This window comes from Alosa alosa, chromosome 11 (assembly GCF_017589495.1).
Source record: "Alosa alosa isolate M-15738 ecotype Scorff River chromosome 11, AALO_Geno_1.1, whole genome shotgun sequence".
NCBI lineage: Eukaryota > Metazoa > Chordata > Actinopteri > Clupeiformes > Clupeidae > Alosa > Alosa alosa.
The window spans coordinates 32,138,054-32,158,544 of NC_063199.1; the positions used below are offsets into that span (position 1 = coordinate 32,138,054).

At 45.9% G+C, this 20,491-nt stretch overlaps 2 protein-coding genes across 2 annotated transcripts in view; both read left to right on the top strand.

The window, feature by feature from the left end:
• Nucleotides 1–8,868, top strand: part of hipk2 (homeodomain interacting protein kinase 2) — a 78,910-nt gene extending 70,042 nt beyond the window's left edge. Inside the window, 5 exon segments of the mRNA XM_048256732.1 lie at nt 4,063–4,242; nt 4,857–5,237; nt 6,077–6,351; nt 7,185–7,327; nt 8,289–8,868. Of these exon segments, the coding sequence (XP_048112689.1) occupies nt 4,063–4,242; nt 4,857–5,237; nt 6,077–6,351; nt 7,185–7,327; nt 8,289–8,795 (1,486 nt within the window). The 3' untranslated portion in view covers nt 8,796–8,868.
• A 9,114-nt stretch (nt 8,869–17,982) lies between these two features.
• si:ch211-1e14.1 (UPF0606 protein KIAA1549) overlaps nt 17,983–20,491 on the top strand; it is a 59,842-nt gene continuing 57,333 nt past the window's right edge. The window contains 2 exon segments of the mRNA XM_048257220.1: nt 17,983–18,156; nt 19,042–19,314. Coding sequence (XP_048113177.1) covers nt 19,182–19,314 — 133 coding nt within the window. The 5' untranslated portion in view covers nt 17,983–18,156; nt 19,042–19,181.

Sequence of the window (20,491 nt, forward strand, 5' to 3'; positions counted from 1 at the left end):
ATCCCTTTTAGTGCCACATAGAGGAGATAGTGCCAGTGATATCCCTTTTAGTGCCACATAGAGGAGATAGTGCCAGTGATATCCCTTTTAGTGCCACATAGAGGAGGTAGTGCCAGTGATATCCCTTTTAGTGCCACATAGGAGAGAGGATATGCCAGTGCCACATAGGAGGTAGTGCCAGTGATATCCCTTTTAGTGCCACATAGAGGAGATAGTGCCAGTGATATCCCTTTTAGTGCCACATAGAGGAGGTAGTGCCAGTGATATCCCTTTTAGTGCCACATAGATATAGTGCCAGTGAGATCCCTTTTTTAGTGCCACATAGAGGAGGTAGTGCCAGTGATATCCCTTTTAGTACCACATAGAGGAGGTAGTGCCAGTGATATCCCTTTTAGTGCCACATAGAGGAGGTAGTGCCAGTGATATCCCTTTTAGTACCACATAGAGGAGGTAGTGCCAGTGATATCCCTTTTAGTGCCACATAGAGGAGGTAGTGCCAGTGATATCCCTTTTAGTGCCACATAGAGGAGGTAGTGCCAGTGATATCCCTTTTAGTGCCACATAGAGGAGGTAGTGCCAGTGATATGTCACACATACAGTACCACATAGAGGAGGTAGTGCCAGTGAGATCCCTTTTAGTGCCACATAGAGGAGGTAGTGCCAGTGATATCCCTTTTAGTGCCACATAGAGGAGATAGTGCCAGTGATATGTCACACATAGAGGAGATAGTGCCAGTGATATGTCACACATAGAGGAGGTAGTGCCAGTGATATGTCACACATAGAGGAGGTAGTGCCAGTGATATGTCACACATAGAGGAGGTAGTGCCAGTGTCCCTTTTAGTGCCACGACTCTGTGTCTGTTCTGGGAGAACATTTTATGAACCTTTTATTTGTTGAAATGATTCACTGACAGTGTTGGGCAAGTCACTTCAAAAGTGTAATGCATTATTTATTACTTGTTACTGTCATCTCAAAGTAATTTGTTACATTACAATATTACTGTCTTTGAATTGTAAGGCATTACACTACGTTTACATTACTTTCACCAAAATAACAATAACATAATACAAGTGAAATAAATGGAGGCAGCAGGCAGCTCTTGCTCCCTGGCTTTGAGCAGCATGTCAGTCAGGGACAGCAGAGCCTGAGGTCTCAGCCGGCTGTTTTGGCTTGGCTAGTCAGGGTCGTGTCCTCAGTAAGCCCACCTCAGATCAGCTCCATTTGGGGTGGACGACCTCAGATCAGCTCCATTTGGGGTGGACGAGAGAGAGGGATGGGCAAGCGTCAGGCTCTCTGCTGTCTCCTGTCTGCTCTCCTCCCTTACCCTACTCTATCCCCCTCTCTCTCTGCTGTCTCCTGTCTGCTCTCCTCCCTTACCCTACTCTATCCCCCTCTCTCTCTCTCTCTCTCTCTCTCTCTCTCTCTCTCAATTTTCAATTTCAATTTCAATGGAGCTTTATTGGCATTACTCAATGAAGCAGTGTTGCCAAAGCAAACATATAACAAAACAACACAGATACAATATCTGTTTAAAAAATAAATAATAGAAATATAATAATAATAACAAAATGATAATAATTAAAAAGAGAGAATAATAAATTAAATGTATAATGATACAGTATTACTATATACTGTATATTTATCAATGTGGTATCATGGGTATTGGTTATTGATATAAAGCAAAGCATGTCACAATATGGGTCACTCACTTCCTCGATTTATGACATGTTAACAGGTAGTGTGCAGTGAGTTTTACACAACTTGTATGCTCTCCCAACAAGTATGGGAGCTTGTCTTCATTTTCTAATAGTTCAAACTGAGGTATAATTTGGCTGAATTGATGGAAATATTGGTTCCTGATTGTGCTGAATTTACTGCATTCAGTGAGGACGTGTTTTTCGTCTTCTACTACTCCCTCTCTGCACTGCAAACACAACCTCTCCTCCCTAGGAAGCCAGGTTAGCCTGTGTCCTCCCTAGGAAGCCAGTTTAGCCTGTGTCCTCCCTAGGAAGCCAGGTTTGCCTGTGTCCTCCCTAGGAAGCCAGTTTAGCCTGTGTCCTCCCTAGGAAGCCAGGTTTGCCTGTGTCCTCCCTAGGAAGCCAGTTTAGCCTGTGTCCTCCCTAGGAAGCCAGTGTAGCCTGTGTCCTCCCTAGGAAGCCAGTTTAGCCTGTGTCCTCCCTAGGAAGCCAGGTTTGCCTGTGTCCTCCCTAGGAAGCCAGGTTTGCCTGTGTCTTCCCATTTCTAAGGCCAGAGAGTGTTCACTTAATCTATAGGATGTTAGTCATTTTATTTGTTTGTACTCGGTAATTTCTTTTAGATAAGATGCAAATTCATAATTGGTTTTGATTTTTTGGAAACATTTCAATTTGTTGGATTGTTCAATGTTGTTTAGCCAATATTTGTAATATTCTTCTTTTGTTAATTTTCGATATGTTTTAACTTTGCCTGAGACATGTCAGGTGTATTCAAATTCAAATTGTGTTTTGATATAGGATAATCAAAAGCATCTCTCTCTCTCTCTCTCTCTCTCTCTCTCTCTCTCTCTCTCTCTCTCTCTCTCTCTGCTATCTCCTGTCAGCTCTCCTCCCTTATCTTCCTTTACCCTACTCTATCCCCCCCCCTCTCTCTCTCTCTCTCTCTATCCCCCTCTCTCTCTCTCTCTCTTTCTCTCTCTCTGTCTCTCTCTCTCTCTGTCTCTGTCTCGCTCGCTCTCTTACTTTCAGCTCTACTTGAGAGGCCACTGACCCCTACTGGCCAACCTGTGCAACTGTACTCTAGTGTCCCACAGGAGGTTTCTTATGGTTCACTGTAGTCTATAACAGACTGAATCAGGAGCCAAAAATCACTTTTCCAAAGCTTCATGACTTTATGCCCCTGTATGAGTACTAAGAAAGATTCCAACCCTGGTATCACTGAAACATTGGTAACACTTTACTTGACGGGTGAGTTCATAACACATGCATAGCAGCTGTCATAAACTGCACATAAAGCATTCATGACTGTTTCATGAGACATGACTCAACATTCATACCAAACCTTTCATGAATGTGGAAGACAGATCGATGACAACTTGTCAAAATAAAAGTCCAACAATCACAAGGCAGCATTGCTGTTTTTGTTCCTTTCCCTGGTTGTGTAACCTGGAAACCATTCACTTAATCACTCCAGCCTGAACATACTTCATGAATATCTTATGAAGTCTACATCAAATGTCACTTTACTATACAAGTTGTGAAGTATTCGTAATCACAGAGTTTAACACTGGGAGGTAAACTAGCCTACATTCAATGGCCTCAGATTTGTGTAACCTGGAGCGGTTGGACATTCCCAGTAGCAAAAAATGAGAAATCATCTGCAAAGGTTACATCATAAAACAAATACATTTTTATGAAACAAAAAATATTTGCTTGACCATGTTCTGACTTTTTGGCACTGGAGTAGCCTGTTGACTCAGATGTGATGTGATCAGGTAAGAGATTTGGAACAAAAACGGCAATGCTGCTTTGCGATGGACTTGTTGGACTTGTTGCAGAATGACAACTTGTTGTTGTCATTCTGTCTTCCACATTCATGAAAGGTTTGGTATGAATGTTGAGTCATGTCTCATGAAACAGTCATGAATGCTTTATGTGCAGTTTATGACAGCTGCTATGAATGTGTTATGAACTCACCCGTCAAGTAAAGTGTTACCGAAACATTATACTCATGCATCTTTGAGAGTTTGTGCCTTATTGTCTCAGTAAGTACTTTGGAATCGCTTCCCTACATTATGAATTACAGATTTATTTGTCAAGAATGGCTGATGAGTGGCCACAGCATCCATACCATATTCAGGTCCAAGTGCCAATGGGGACCCAAGTTCGCATCTGACCTGTGGTCATTTCCCGATCCCACCCCATCTCTCTCTCCCACTCACTTTCTGTCGATCTTCACTGTACTATCTAAATAAAGGCAAAGTGTCCAAAAGAAGTCTACTTTAAATTTACGATGACGATGTTTTGATTGGCTTTTGATAGTCTTTTACATCCCTCTTAACGTGTCCATGATTTTCTCTTACAGAAACTCTCATCCTCATGGCAGCCATTACAATCCCATCATGCAGCAGCCAACTCTCTTGACCGGTCACGTGACCCTGCCTTCCCAACAACCCTTGAATGTGGGCGTGGCTCACGTGATGCGACAGCCCTCGTCCAGCAGCTCTGCCTCCAAGAAAAGCAAGCAGCACCAGATGTCCAGCAGGTCAGAGGTCAACACAGGGTCACAGAGGAATTATATATAATTATAGAGGAATTATATAGGAATTATATATATATATAAGCTTTATTGCAGCCACAGGTCCATATCATACACATACATAATAAATAGTATAAAAAGGAGATACAAAATACATAGGAAATTACATATTAGCCTATAGGCCGTACAGGCATTTGCACCAATGCATTCTTAACCTTGAAGTGAATCTGTAGCAGCTTTTCAGAGGGCTGACTAGGGCTTCAATTATTTGGTTCTCTGACTTGTCCAGGCGGCACATAAAGCTAAACATCAATTGTCTTAAGAGTGTCTCACAGGTAGGAATTATAGATCCTAAAAGCATGCATAGGTCAAATACTGTATGCAATTTAGTTTCATCTTCACTTACTCCATCTTCCTTCTCTCTCACTCTCTTTCTTTCTATGTTATCTTATTTTACATGTCTAACCATGTCTCCATCTCTCTCTCTCTCTCTCTCTCTTTCTCTTTCTGTCTTTCTACATTTCTCTCCATCTTTCTCCATCTCGCTCTCTCTCTCTTTCTCTCTCTCTCTCTCTCTCTTTCCTTCCATCTCTCCATATTTCTCTCTATCTCCCCTTCAGGAACGTCTCGGCGTATGAAGTATCGTCCTCCTCCCAGACGGTCCTGTCTCCACAGCGTTCCAAGCGGGTCAAGGAGAACACTCCTCCTCGCGGTACCGTGGTCACCAACGGCCCTTCCTCTTGCTCTTCCTCCTCCACCGCCTCCTCAGCCTGCGTCTCCGCCCAGAGCTACGGAGGTGGTGGCGGGGGTGGGGGTGGGTGGAGGACGGGGGGTGGGGGCATGGGGGAGCAAGCGTCCAGCACCACTCGGGACCCCCCTCAGCACCACGGCCACCCGCGCCAGACCATCGTCATCCCCGACACGCCTAGCCCCACCGTCAGCGTCATCACCATCAGCAGCGACACGGACGACGAGGACCAGCCGAGCCACACCCACAGCAGGTCAGCAGCCAATCAGAAGACAGGCCCTACCCACAGATACCCAATTAAATAGAATCAAAACAATTGACAGTATGCCTACACTGAGTATAGACACACACAAACACTCACATTCATTCATGTATTCACTCATTCAACCTTCTCGGTAATTTATTGAGGATAACCCTCATTTCCAATGATGTTGATTATAATCATAAAAAAACCTAAATATAATAGTTATAGATATACATACATAAAACAAGATAAAACGCTAGATTTGTGGTGACACACTGCACCATGACTGCAGTAACCCCCCCCCCCCCCCCCATAAGAGTGTTGAAGTGCATCTTCCCAATCCTTTTTACATTTTCTGTCTTTTTAGACAGATCTTCCTGGCCGTGTAGAGTGCACTGTAAATGCCAGCTTGTGTTTACACTCAAATATTCATCTAGCTCTGAGTAAATGGCACCTGGAACGGTGTATTTGCACGGCTGTGTTTGGAGTCCTATTCATGAGCCCCTTAGGACGCAGAGTGTATGCATATACATGCACATTGTGTGTGTGTGTGTGTGTGTGTGTGTGTGTGTGTGTGTGTGTTTGGTGTGTATTTCTGTGTGTGGTATGTGTGTGTATGTGTGTGTGTGTGTGTGTGCAAGAATTAGGCATATGAATCTGAGCAGTGTCATTATGGATGCGTACTGTATTTGTCATATGTCTCTGTGTGAGTCATGTACGTGTATGTGAGACCTAGTTATAGTTGTGTGTGTGTGTGTTTATAGCTTGTATGAAGTGATAACATATGTGGGAATACTGTATGTACACATGATGACATTGTGCCGTTGATTCCCCCATCCCTCTCCCAGTTCCTCCAAGCAGCGTAAGAACGTCATCAGCTGTGTGACGGTGCACGACTCACCCGAGTCTGACTGCAGCGCTGGCAGCCCCTATGCCATGGAGTCGCGGACAGCCAATGTCGCCGTCGCCAATGGATACGACCCCAAGCTCAACGGGCAGCTGGACAACTATGGCAGAGGCAGTGGCAACAACAACAACAACGGCAACCCCCGCACCATCATCATCCCCCCGCTGAAGAGCAACGGCAGCGATGGCCTGGGCGAGTGCGAGCGCATGCTGACAGGTGAGCTGCACGGGAGAGGGACAGGTGAGCACAGGTGTTTCACCTGCCGGGGATGAGCACAACTGACAACAGCCGAGGGGAGACGAGGACAGGTGAAGCTGTTTGACCTGCTGAGGATGAATGAGAGTAAGACAGGTAAGGTCAGGTGAAGAGGGACATGGACAGGTGAGGTCAGGTGAAGAGGGACATGGACATGTGTGGGGCAGGTGAAGAGGGACATGGTCAGGTGAAGAGGGACATGGACAGGTAAGGTCAGGTGAAGAGGGACATGGACAGGTGAGGGCAGGTGAAGAGGGACATGGACACGTAAGGTCAGGTGAAGAGGGACATGGACAGGTGAGGGCAGGTGAAGAGGGACATGGTCAGGTGAAGAGGGACATGGACAGGTAAGGTCAGGTGAAGAGGGACATGGACATGTAAGGTCAGGTGAAGAGGGACATGGACAGGTGAGGGCAGGTGCGTCACCTGATGGGGATGGGGATGACTGAGAACAGCTGAGGAGAGACAAGGACAGGTGAAGCTGTAAGACGGGTAAGAACAGGTGGAGAGGGACAGGGACAGGCCAGATTTCTTGACCTGCTTTTGTAATATCACCAAGGTTTTACTTGTGTTACTAACATGTTAAGAAACATGTTATTGTGCCCATAGTCTTGCGGAACTGTGCTCTTTCTTAAATTTCCCCTTGGGGATCAATTAAGTATCTATCTATCTATCTATATATCTATCTATCTATCTATCTATCTATCTATCTCTATCTTTCATTGTAACCTCTTTTGAATGTGTGTCTTTTTCATTTGAAACTCATATGATTCTGTCTTGATGATATTTTATAGACACCATGAGCCACCAAAATTCGGTCTACAAATACAAGTCATCTAACGGAAGCATGATGGGAAACAAGCATACCTCCGGGATGACAGGGGGCAGCTCGTACCGTCAGCAACGCTTCCAACAGCAGCCTCTGAATCTCAGTCAGGTAAGGAGCGAATGTGTTTGTTTTTTGAGTGTGTGTGTGTGAAGGTGAGTGTGTGTGTGTGAATGATAGAGAGTGTGTATGAGAGTACCTCATCTGACTTTTTTGTTGTTCTCGTCTCTTGCTCTTTTATTTTCTTCCATTATATTCTCTCTTTCTCTCTCCCCTCCTTTCTTCTCCTTTTTTCTCCTCTCCTCCTCTTCTTCCTCTTGTCTCCTGTCCTCTCCTCTACATCTCATCATATTCTCCTCACCTTCCCCTCCTTCTCCTCTCCTCTCTTACTTCTCTCCTCCTCCTCCTCCTCTCCTTTCTTCTCCTCTCCTCCTCCTCTCTTCCTCCTCCTCCTTTCATTTCCTCTCCTCTCCTTCTCTACATCTCATCATATTATCCTCTCTTCTTTTCACCCCCTGTCCTCTCTTCGTCCTCCTCTCCATTCCTCCATTCCTCTCATCCTCCTCCTCCTCCTCTTCTCCTTCTTCTCCTTTCATCTCCTGCTCTTCTTTTTTATTCTCATCTCATCATATTATCCTCTCTTATTTTCATCTCTTCTCCTCTCCTTTCCTCTCCTCTCCTCCTCCTTCTCCTCCTCCTCCTTTCCTCTCCTCCCCCCTCCTCCTTCTGTCCTCCCCCTCCTCCTCCTCTCCTTTCCTCTCCTCCTCCCCCTCCTCCTCCTCCTCCTTTCCTCTCCCCCCCCCTCCTCAACCTCCTCCTCCTCCCCTCTCCCCCCCTCCTCCTCTCCTCCTCCTCTCCCTCCTCCCCCCCTCCTCCTCCTCTCCTCCTCCTCTCCTCCCCCTCCTCCTCCCCCTCCTTCTCCTCCTCCTCCTCCTCCCCCTCCCTCCTCCTCCTCCTCCTCCTCCTCTCCCCCCTCCCCTCCTCCTCCTCTCCTTCTCCTCTCCTCCTCCTCCTCTCCTCCTCTCCTCCTCCTTATTTATTTCTTCTCACCTCATCATGTTCTCCTCCTCAGGCTCAGCAGCACATGGCAATGGAGCGCGGTGGCAGCGGTCACCAGCGGCAGCAGGCCTACATCGCGCCGACCCTGGCGGCCCAGGCGCCCTACTCCTTCCACCACAGCAGCCCGTCGCACACGGCCGGCGTAGCGCCTCACCTGGCGAGCCAGCCGCACCTGTACACCTACACGGCGCAGGCGGCGCTGGGCTCCAGTGGCGCCATGGCGCACCTAGTGGCGTCGCAGGGGACTGCGGCAGCGGCTGCAGCGGCCGCGGCTCGGCACGCCGTCCACCAGCACGCCACTGCGGGCTACGCGCCCCCGGGCCTGGTGCACCACCACCACCACCACCACCAGGTGCCCGTCAGCATGGCGCACCCGGTTCTGCCGTCGCCCACGCTGCACGCCGCGCAGTACCAGGCCCAGTTCACGCACCACACCTACATCAGCGCATCGCCCGTCTCCTCCGTCTACACTGGATACCCACTGAGCCCCGCCAAGGTCAACCAGTACCCGTACCTCTAGAGACGCCCGCCACCGCCACCACCACCACCACCACCACCGCCCGCACCCACACACTGGAGCCTCCGCACCCACACCCGCACACACATACACACCCACACCCACACCCACACCCACACCCTGCACCCACACCCCGCACCCCACACCCACACCCCACACCCACACCCACACCCACACCCACACCCACACCACCCCAAAACTCCAGTTCTCCCTAGCGCCTTCATGCCTCCTTCCCCCCTACCACCACAACAAGCCCCCCCCCCCACCCAACGCTGCTTTCCCCCAGAGACCCAGAGCCAACCCTGCTAAAGATACCCACACCTGAAACTTGAAGAAGAGGAGTGGCGGTGGAGGTTGACGGATGGATGGACAGGTACCCAAAGGGCAGCTGGATTCGGCTCCCCCAGACCTGGGATCGTGCCAAACCAGGCTGTCCCTCTGGGATGCCAGGACTAACTGGGAGGATTACGGAAGGGTACAATTCTATAGAAAAGGATTATTATTCAGTGTTGAATTATTTTTATTTGTTTTGTTTTTAAAAGGGCCAGTTTTTGTTTGTTTTCTTTTCTTTGTTTCTTATTTTTAATTGGGGTTTAAAATTGTCTGGCTTTGGGAAACAGACATTTGTTATTTTTGCCATACTTTTCCCTGTGTTTTACTGAGAGTTGCTGCATCTGAAAGCCCCCACAAGACATGGGATTTTCAGTCTTTCTTCTATTGAGTACTTTAATCAAATCTTTTTTGTTCTCCTTTCTAATTTTCAATCAGAGAAAAAAGAAACTTGACTTTTTTTCCAACCGAGGTCACTTTTGTGGCCATTTGTATTCCTGCAAGAACTTGGAAATGGAGGAAACATGGATACCTGCTGCTCTTCAAAGATAAAAAAAAATAATAATGATGATGGCCTTGAACTGTCTTAGGACGTTTCCAAATCATTGTGGCATCATTAAGGCACCACCACCACCACCACCACCACCACCACCACCACCACCACCACCACCACCACCACCACCACCACCACCACCACCACCACCACCACCACCACCACCACCACCACCACCACCACCACCACCACCACCACCACCACCACCACCACCACCACCACCACCACCACCACCACCACCACCACCACCACCACCACCACCACCACCACCACCACCACCACCACCACCACCACCACCACCACCACCACCACCACCACCACCACCACCACCACCACCACCACCACCACCACCACCACCACCACCACCACCACCACCACCACCACCACCACCACCACCACCACCACCACCACCACCACCACCACCACCACCACCACCACCACCACCACCACCACCACCACCACCACCACCACCACCACCACCACCACCACCACCACCACCACCACCACCACCACCACCACCACCACCACCACCACCACCACCACCACCACCACCACCACCACCACCTGGCATGCGTGGGGTGAACCAACGCCTGCTCTTCTCTCCAACATGGCAACTAGAGAAGTCTTCTGGAAATAAATTAAAAAAAATAGACAAAAGACTATATAAACTACTTTTTAATGTATTTATAGACTTTTTCCATTTTACGTTCACATTTAGAAGAAAAATAAAACAACCCGTTAAAGCTAGGAGTTGGAACCAGGCCCCATTTGTAGAATGTAGCAGCCTGAACCAGATTTGATTTAATGAACAACCTTTCTGATACCAATAGAACTTTTTTCTTCTTTAAATGTGATTGCACAAGTGGTTATAATAACATAGGCATGTACAACGTGATTGTCTGTGTGTGTGTGTGTGTGTGTGTGTGTGCGGACACAATGTGTGTGCTGTTGTCTGCCATGTGTGTGTAGTCCACCTAACTCAGCACCTGTGCGAATATCTCCTTCATGGTCTTACAGTAGGTTCCTCATTGTTCCTTCGTAGTGCCTTACAGATATACCAACACCGTTTACTTCACTGCAACTTTCTAGAAGAATCCGAGACTAGTTGTGACAGATGGTCTTAAGTCAAACATCTTTGTCTTAGTAGATTTTTCTACTTGTAGCTCATAGACGTTGGCCCTTACTATAACCCACGAGCATGCAGTTTTGTTTTGTTTTTTGCCTTGTTGTTGGGAATTAGCTTCTGTGAAGAGACATAGGCTTTCCTGGGGTAACAAACCAAAGTTTATTCAAGACAAACCTTTGTGATAACTGTTTGGAGTGGAGCTGAATTTGCAGTCAGCCGAAACCTGTCAGTCACTCCCTATATACATATATATATATATGCTGTGTAGCTCGGCCTCAAAGCTACATGTTTCTAAATCATAAAGGGACATCCGAGGCATCGACAGACAAAACTGCGGATTTTCAGTGAGATCACCACAGGAAAGAGAGGCTGTAGTTCAGGTCAAACAGGTTCAAGGTCAAGGGGAGCTTTGTGTTGTTTTGGTGATCGGTCGCTGAGACGCTGTTGGAGGACATCAACCATAGTGGTCAGATCAGATTAGTAGACCCAGAGAGTGGCTGTGGCCGAAGAGTTACGGAGAGTTCTGCATTCTCTTGGGAGGTGGTCACTAGAAAAAGAGAGACCGGAAAGCAGGGCGAAAGCAGGGCGAGAGGCCAGGTTCAACAGAAGCAGGAAGAGGAAGAGGAAGAGGAAGAGGAGGGTAAGAGATGGCTATAAGTGAGAGCATTCATGAATGAGAAGATGATGGGCAAGGAAGAGGTGGAGAGGAGGAGAGCAGAGGAGATTCCACGTCTTCAGAGAGCAGAGTTTGATGGCATTGAGCAGGTCAGAACAGGTTACTGAGAAGCGCCTGGTGGTCATTGAGAGTTGCGCAAGAACGCACACTTTTTTTTTTCTTTTCTGAGTCAGGTTTGTCAGGTTTCTTTTTCTCTTGTCATTGTCTGTTTTGGTCTGTTCCTGTGGAGATTCACGGAAAAGCTTAGAACTGGTTGTCCAGCTTTGGATAGGCGCACGAAACCCGTGGGCACAACATAACACACCACACGCTCTCCGACCAGTCGGAGAAGAGTTACGGACACAGCACTTGCCCCGCCATCTGAATGCGGGAACTGCAGACTCCAACCACATCATGTTGTGTGAAAAGGGACAAGCGGTATGTAGGACACCTTTGGGGCCAATGCTTACGTGTTTTGATTTGTGATTGCTGCTTAATTTAACGTTGACCTGTCTACTAGCCAATGAATTTCTTTAATGCGTTTTGATTTTGAGTTTCTTGTCCTCGTGAACGTGGGCACATCAAAACCACTTGCTGGTTTAGTAAACATAGCCCCTCCAGTCTCATCCCATAGTACTTGCATTTGAGGGTTTTTTTACATTGAGATTTTTACCTGGCTATATAGATTTGCTGTTTTATTGTTATTATTATTATTATTATTATTATTGTTATTATTGTTATTAGAGATTGTTGCAATAATTCTTGTAGATATTTTATTAGTTAAGTGGTATTGTGATTTGTTAAACACATCGCTATCTGGGAGGGATTTCATGTGTAGGCAAGTGTTGTTCAGTATTACTGAAAGACAACAGTGTGACGTGTTTTATCTAAAGTGCTGATGTACTAATCCGTGCAGGTCAGGGACATATTCGGGGGCTTGACCGGTAGCTGAGCTGCGTTTGACTTCAGGCCATGCTTAAAGGAAAACACCCAAATATGTAAGACAGAATATGGCTTGTGTTCATCACTTTGACAGTCATTTAGACATGTGAGGCTTCTCCTCCCTCCTCCCAGCCATTAAAACACTTGCTCTATGAAGTATTTGGACCGCACTGTGTTGTCCTGCTCTGATAGTGGCTGACCCCAGAATCGTTTTGATCCGTCCTGGGGTGAACAGCTATCAAGGCTCCCAGAGACATTCCACTGAGGACAGAGGAGCTAAGAGATGAACTGCTTCTCTCTCTTTCTCTCTCTTTCTCTCTCTCTCTCCCTCTCTCATTATCACTCTGTTGCGCCCCCCACTGACCAAAACAGGGGTTGCTAAATTGTCCCACATCCCTCCCATCCCACCAAAGAAAGTTGCCATGGTAACAGAGCAGCACTGACCCCTGCTCTCTGCATCTTCAACTGACTGTGCATCTGCATCAAGCCAACATACAAAACACGCTTTATGCCAGAGGCCTGAACCTGATTTACACAGGCATACATACATGCACTCATACATACATACATACATACATACAGGCTCACAACTATGTCAAACATACAGTACAAAATAAGGCAGTAGCCATCATTTAACAAAGTGATGACTCATTTGATTTTGTGCACTTGGAATAATTCACTCTTGGTCTGAACTAATACCCAACTTGGATTGAGATCCTCTAATCCAAATTTGTTTATTGACCGATGTTTTATATGTAAATTAAATGTTTTTTTGTTTGCTTTGTTTTCATTCAAGATGTAATTAAGCTTTATTAATGTTGTAAACAAATGAATTTGTAAAGACAAAATATGAAATTATTAAACATGATTGTTGGTGTGCTACACCTTGGTCTGTAGGTGAAGTGAGCCGAAAACCAGAAATGTCAGTTTATAACTTTGAAAAATGGTCTCTAACATAACACGAATGTACTGAAGGTGGTTGATACAGTTGACATGATCTTTGATTGACAGCCTACAAAGTGACTATTTTTGGAAAAGATCCAGCCATCCATAATCCGAACACTGGCATAATCTCCATCCGAACACTGGCATAATCTCCATCCGAACACTGGCATAATCTCCATCCGAACACTGGCATAATCTCCATCCGAACACTGGCATAATCTCCATCCGAACACTGGCATAATCTCCATCCGAACACTGGCATAATCTCCATCCGAACACTGGCATAATCTCCATCCGAACACAAAAGATGCAATAAGCCTGTTACTTGCCGACACAGTATCCGGTCAACATTCTTCTAATAGCTGACTATTGTTCTTCCAGAAGTAAAACCCTTCTACTAGTTTCCATTACACAGATATACAGCAATTGACTTTATCATGCCCCATGTGAATGCATTTAGTGAAAGGCCCTTTTTAGCCCTCCAAGCCTTAGTTATGTCAATCCACTCTGAAAGGTGATGTGCATGACAGCATTACGCTGTGTTGATAAATGTCTTTTTCATTATTTTTTTTGTTTGTTTGTTTATTTTTGTTGGTTTTGTATCAGATGTATGAGCAGCAGTAGATCCAGTGACCTTATAACTACCAAAATGTGCTACCGTATGTTGAAGTGACTAGCTGTTTTTTTTTTCCTTTATGCTCTGGAGTATTAAGAGTCTATCTTGTATCATCTAATTTTGTGTATTGTGGTGATCTTTGATTTAAAAAAAACTGTGTTTCTGTTGAACTATTGCCTTCCACATGGTGATGGGTGGTACAGGGTGGTATCACTCTCAAGACACGCAGATCTAGCCGAGGCACTACAGAGAGACTTAAGTATCAGATCAGGGCCAGATCTGAGCCGGCAGTTAGTCCAGTGCTGGTCCAGCTCCACTGAACGCAGCCTGTGTCCTGCCCCAAATCATAGCTCTTCTTTGGACGTCCGGCCCTCACTCTGCCCTAGCTGTGTGCCAGACCATGGTCGGATGGGTTCCTCTGTTAGCTGTGATCAAGGAGTCTTTCCCTGCTGTGCGCTTGGCTCCTAAAATACTTCAGCACCCCCTAAACAGAGAGGAACATTCCAGAAGGCATGGTTTAGAATGCCTCTGCTCACAGAGGTTCTCACCCTCTGAGGAGAACTACTTGAAGATTTTTTATATATCTTTTTAAAAGGAGAGAGATGTAGAAGTGCTCACCCAGGTCCCTCACCCACCAACCCCACCCACCAACCCCAACCAACCCCACCCACCAACCCCAACCAACCCAACAACCCCATCCACCAACCCCAACCAACCCCACCCACCAACCCCAACCAACCCCATCCACCAACCCCAACCAACCCCACCCACCAACCCCAACCAACCCAACAACCCCATCCACCAACCCCAACCAACCCCAACCCCCACCCACCCCAACCACCCCACCAACCCCATCCACCAACCCAACAACCCCAACCAACCCCACCCACCAACCCCAACCAACCCAACAACCCCACCCACCCAACCCCCCCAACAACCCCATCCACCAACCCCAACCAACCCCACCCACCAACCCCAACCAACCCCACCCACCAACCCCAACCAACCCAACAACCCCACCCACCCAACCCCACTCACCAACCCCACCCACCAACCCCAACCAACCCCACCCACCAACCCCAACCAACCCAACAACCCCACCCACCCAACCCCACTCACCAACCCCACCCAACCCCACTCACCAACCCCACCCAACAACCCCAACCAACCCCACCCACCAACCCCAACCAACCCAAACCAACCCCACATTGGGAAACGTATGTAGGCCGATTGATTGAAAGAGAGCTTTGGAAAGCACAAGCTCCCAAACAGTCACACAGCTGTGAGAAAAGCATGAAAAGAGTTATCATTGCCCGTTTGGTTCCACAAGTGTGTGTATGCGAATGTGCCCGTGTGTGTGTGTGTGATACATGTTTCCCTGTGTGTGTGTGAGAGAGAGTGTGTGTGTGTGTACTGTATGTATGACAGTGCCTAAACGCTGATCAGAGTTTCCACCTCAGGATCCAGATTTGCAGATACACGGCCCAGGCAACAGGCGGTTCTGTGACACGTCAGTTCCCAGTGTTTCCCGACGGAAAACAGCACCCCAGCTGCCTGTCAGAACCAGAGGAGGTTGTGTATGCAAATCCCCCCCACAGAGCCCTGCTAGTGCAAACAGGCCAAACGTTCCAATTCGGCTGCATTTGACCAAGAACCAAACTGCACCGGCTAAAAGCAGATTCATCTAGTTTTTATATATAGACTCTTCCTCAGTAGTGTTTTGTAGTTCTCAGTTTCTGTTTATGACAAACAAAAAGGATTAGTAGGGGTTAGTATCTACTATTGTGGTACAATCAATTGGGAGTACACAGGACGTCACCTCCAGTAGCCCCTGAGTTATGTTTGATGTCCCTTTTGGCTGGCAGACTTTATTAGTCATGCACTGACAAGCAGTGTCCACCTCAGCTTAGGTGAGGTGTTACCTGGAGCCGTAGCATGGGAAATGGGAAGTCTAGGCTATTGATGCTGTGAATCGCCAATGTCCCCCCACCAATCCACCCTGTTCCAGACTCATCTGGGGTAATGTAGCAGCGACTGATGCTAAAGGCTACTGCGGTCATCACCCAGCTATCTGTTCACACATTGTCCTTTTTTCTAATCGCACAGACAAGCATTCACAAAATGTATTATAAAAAAAATGCAAATGACAACAAAAAATGATATTTTTCTATGACTTCTCAAATAGACCTAAAGAAAAAAAAAAAAACTCCTGAGTCCTTTTTTATTCCTGTGTGCATTGCTGTATAAGTTCCTCTATGTCGTACTCTCATTGGTTGTTACTAGTGTGTGCTGCAAGTATCTTCACGTAGTCTATTTAACTCCTTGTGTTAATTTTTTTTTTTTATTTAGGTTTTATTTTTTGTTTTGTTGGTTTGTTTATTGGGGATTTAAAAAAATGTGTGGCGTCTTCTGATTTCAATCTGTTGACGTAGCATTAAGTGTAGGCCATCCAATTCTTTAGACTAATCTTATCAAATATGTTACAAGAATGGATATTTTACTGGCTTTATAGAATGTTTAAAATAAATAAAATAACAATAATAAGAAGAATGATTTAACTCCTAACACGTTGAATACTTGCTACTAAAGCGCTTGTGTTCACCATTACAATGTTGTGCTTCTCTTTATCATTTCCGTTGTAGAAAAATGGGTGAATTCACATTAGGCTTCTACATCTAATGTTAGCAGTGGATGGAGATCAACAGATGGGATCTAGAAGAAGAAAATAGTTATTTTAATTGTTCTATTACTAACCATAGGGTGAGAGGGTGCTGGTGACATGGTGATCTATTTTATAGCTTGTTATTCACTGTTACTTTTGATCATTTTTCGGTCTCCGAGGTGAATCGAGTTGATAATGAAAATTGGTATGCTCACATATGCATATTGTATATGTGTAGGGATGTAATCACACTTTGTCTTGCATTTACATTAAACTGTTAAGTCACAGATATCTGTTTTGTTTATTATTACATTTGTCTCTTCCTCTATCTTCAGAGCCCCAGGGTTTGAATAGGCCTACTTGAAAGAGGAGTTGCTCTGTCACTAGTATGATCTCTTAATCTATGGTAGTTCCTCTTCTGTCACAGATGAGAACATAGATTGCAGTTATCCTAACAGATAATATGACATTTCTTCTGACTAGTTAGTTAGCCCACACAGTGAATCCATGGATGACTGAAAATCATGGTCACCACCACATGCAAAATCCTGCACTGTTGGGAACTTCGCCAGTAGATGGTGCTGTTCACAAAAAATAAAAATAGTTATGACACTTTTGAATTCATAGAGGATGGGATATGGGTCAGTGGATGTTGTCTGTTATCCGTTTGCGCACGTTACAGTACAGGCATTTTGGAAATGCAGCCTATGCCCACAAACATGACAATAAATTGGCTAGGATATCTTCCTATTTTTCAGTGTGAAATACAAAAACTGACACAGCGGCAAACTGTAGGCCTAGAAGACGCATACGCCTCCTTATTTTCATGCGTAAACCTCATCAAGGTTAAGAACCACACCCGTGCATATTAGCCTGAAGAGACTAATAAGGATTATGATTCCAGATCAAGATGCAATCCAGTTCCTTGCGCGCATTTGCAAAAACGCGTAATTGTATGGGCCACCATGCTCGCACAAGGGGAATTTAATCCAGACTACTAGACTATTTCTGGCATAGAACTTTGCAAAAGAAGGGGGACAAAAGATCAATCATTTGCACCCTGGTCGAATCCACCAACAATCAGCATGCATCAGAGCCCACGCATCGTATAAGGTGGACAGCCGATCGAGGCTGGTAACCTCATGTCAGCTAACGCAACTGCAACTGCGAAAAGTCTTTCGTTGCTGTGTAACCACAGACGCCGAAAGGGCAGTGAAGTCCAACCAACTTGCTGTGACAATCTAACCCATTCCATAAAGGACAATGTCCACGTCCAATCACGCTGCCGTGTATCGATACGTAGGTCGAATTCAGAGAGATCAGGGGAGGAGTCTCAGATCCCGAGGACTTGTGGCCACCGCTCGGCGAGTGAGAGATGCTCCAAGAAAACGAGGAGGAAAAGGACAGTTATCTCCTGGACAATTTACCGTTATGTTAGAAGAACTTAGAAAAAGTTAAGAATAGACACTCAGCTGGTGTAATAATCTCGTTTAACGGATATGGAAGTCCCTGGACAAATATAATCAGAGACATTTGTAAGGTGAGCTTCGTTTTGTAACAAGATGAATTCATTTTTGTGCGTGGAACATATTGGAACAGCTAGCTAGCTACATATAATGTCTTAAGAAGTCAGTTGCTCCGCCTTGCTTGTAAAATGTTTTGTTGCTGTGTAATGAACCATACTTGATTGCAGTTTAGCAACTTAGAGGTCATGGATGATACGGAAAGCAAGCAAGGGTTGGATAAGAGAGCCCATGTTATCACCATGCTTATCGTCTCCTGGAATTAACGATGTATGCCTGTTACTTTGGAGCAATGTGGGGCTACGAGTTGGCGTCTAGGAAACAAAAAAGTATCGCAGATGTCTAACGGATCCAAACCATAGCTTTGTTGATGTACTGGTAACTTCTTTTCTCTGTAGTTTGTGGGCACTGAAAATCATCTAATCCCCGTTTAGCAGCACCTTTACGCATTAGCCCTCTGATAGCTTGCTAGAGTTAGATTAGCTGCAAGTTAATGTTAGCTCGATGACGTATTGCTGCTGATTTACCTATATGAGTGCATTCAAAAAAGATTAGAGGAATCCTTTATTAAATATCAAACCATTGTGCGTGCGCCTCCGATTTGAAACTCGTATGCAAATGGAACAAAGGAACCCAAACTCCTCAGATCTCACTGTTGGACCACGGTGTCCGTGGCTTTCTTTATTGGTCAGTGATAGTTGTGGTAACGTTATAGCATGAAGTCATAAGATATTGACTCTCACTAGCCATGTGCTGTACTGTACTGTAGTGATGGGGCTTGCAAAAGTAGACTGAGATGTGTTTCAATTATTAGACAAAAGATTCGCCCATTTGTAAGAAACTATGGACCACCATGAATATGACCTAATGCAACCGCATTCTGGTTTATGTTTGCAGCAGTAACTTCGGATTCTGTACAGTCGGGATGAAACTAGGGTTATTCTGAGGTGAAGCTCCCGGTCTCTCTTGGCTGGAGTTGACGCCAGGACCATTCTCTTCTGGAGTAAGAACTGATAAGATGGCATGAGAGTCGCCCCATGGAAGGCCTAATGTTCGGCACGAGCCCGGTGGGGATGCCCACATGCATCTTGCGCCTTTCAGGATGCTGCACGTTCATCCTTGGAATAATGATGTTGGTTCCCATGACGACGGCAGACGCACCTGCTAAAGGTAAAAAAACAGTATAATGTACAGTAATTGAGTTTGCGTAGCCCTATGGTCCCTCTTACGTAATATGAAAACAGACACTCCAATACATTTGGGTTGGCATGACAGGTTGATGAATTTAGTGCAAATAAAAGTGTTTCATGGGTTGTTTGTTTCAATGGTGTACCACCACTATTTTTATCTGAATTCCCTGTCTACTGCAATGTCCCTGCATGTTGTACAGATAGACAACAATAGCAGTACAGTAGGCCTTTGTGTGGACCATTATTGAGAGGTTGATGTCCCTCTTGGAGCTTCGTTGTGTAGTTTGACAGGTGGTTTGTTGTGAGGAGCGTCCGTTAGGGGTAGTCGATTTAGAGGCCAATGAGGTTGAGGTAAGAGGACACGGTAAAGGGGGAGGGTTGGAGAATGACTCAGTTTCCTGGTCAAACAAACACACCAGGTTCTTGTGCCAGGAACTTACTGGAAGAAGACGCAACCTAGTCGCCCTTTGTTTGTTTGTCATGGTGTTGGAGTAAAAGGCGAAAAGGGACTGGCGGCTACTGCTGCTTGCATGTGTGGTACCAGAATTTAAATAGGCTTCTCTGCCTTGTGAACGTAGATGGGAAAGTAATGTCTGATGCTGACAGTCTGTCCCTGTGCAATCTGGCCTACCATAGCTTTGTGTGTGGTCAGGCAAGAACACACTAACCCAAGTTTATGGGCTGCAAGCTCTCTTGGCTAGACCTGCCAAACTTGGTGTTCGTCCTCTCAAACTGAATGGGTGTGGGTTTTATTCACATTATTATTTTGGTGGTGGTGGTGGTGGTGGGGGCAATAATAGCAAGCTTTTCTCAAAGTCAAACAACTACTTCAAACTATTGTAGCAGCTGTAGCCTACCACATAAACCTGACTCTATGGTGTGCATTGCCCACAAGCAACTGAAAGAAACAGACATCAATATCTCCCAAGAAGCTGGAACGTCTTGTTAAGAACTCATAACTCTTACTAGCCAGTGTGCTATCTCAATTGGTTATTTGCCGTTAGTGTGATCACTGACTATAGCAAAAGGCTGTCTTCCACAAACTTGTTTTATCGTAAGCTTATTGTAGGCCTTTTTAGTTGATGCGGAGTGGGTGTACTTAAGAGTTTGTAGGCAGAAAGCCAGGCATCCACAGCTAGCACAACCTCAGCATATTT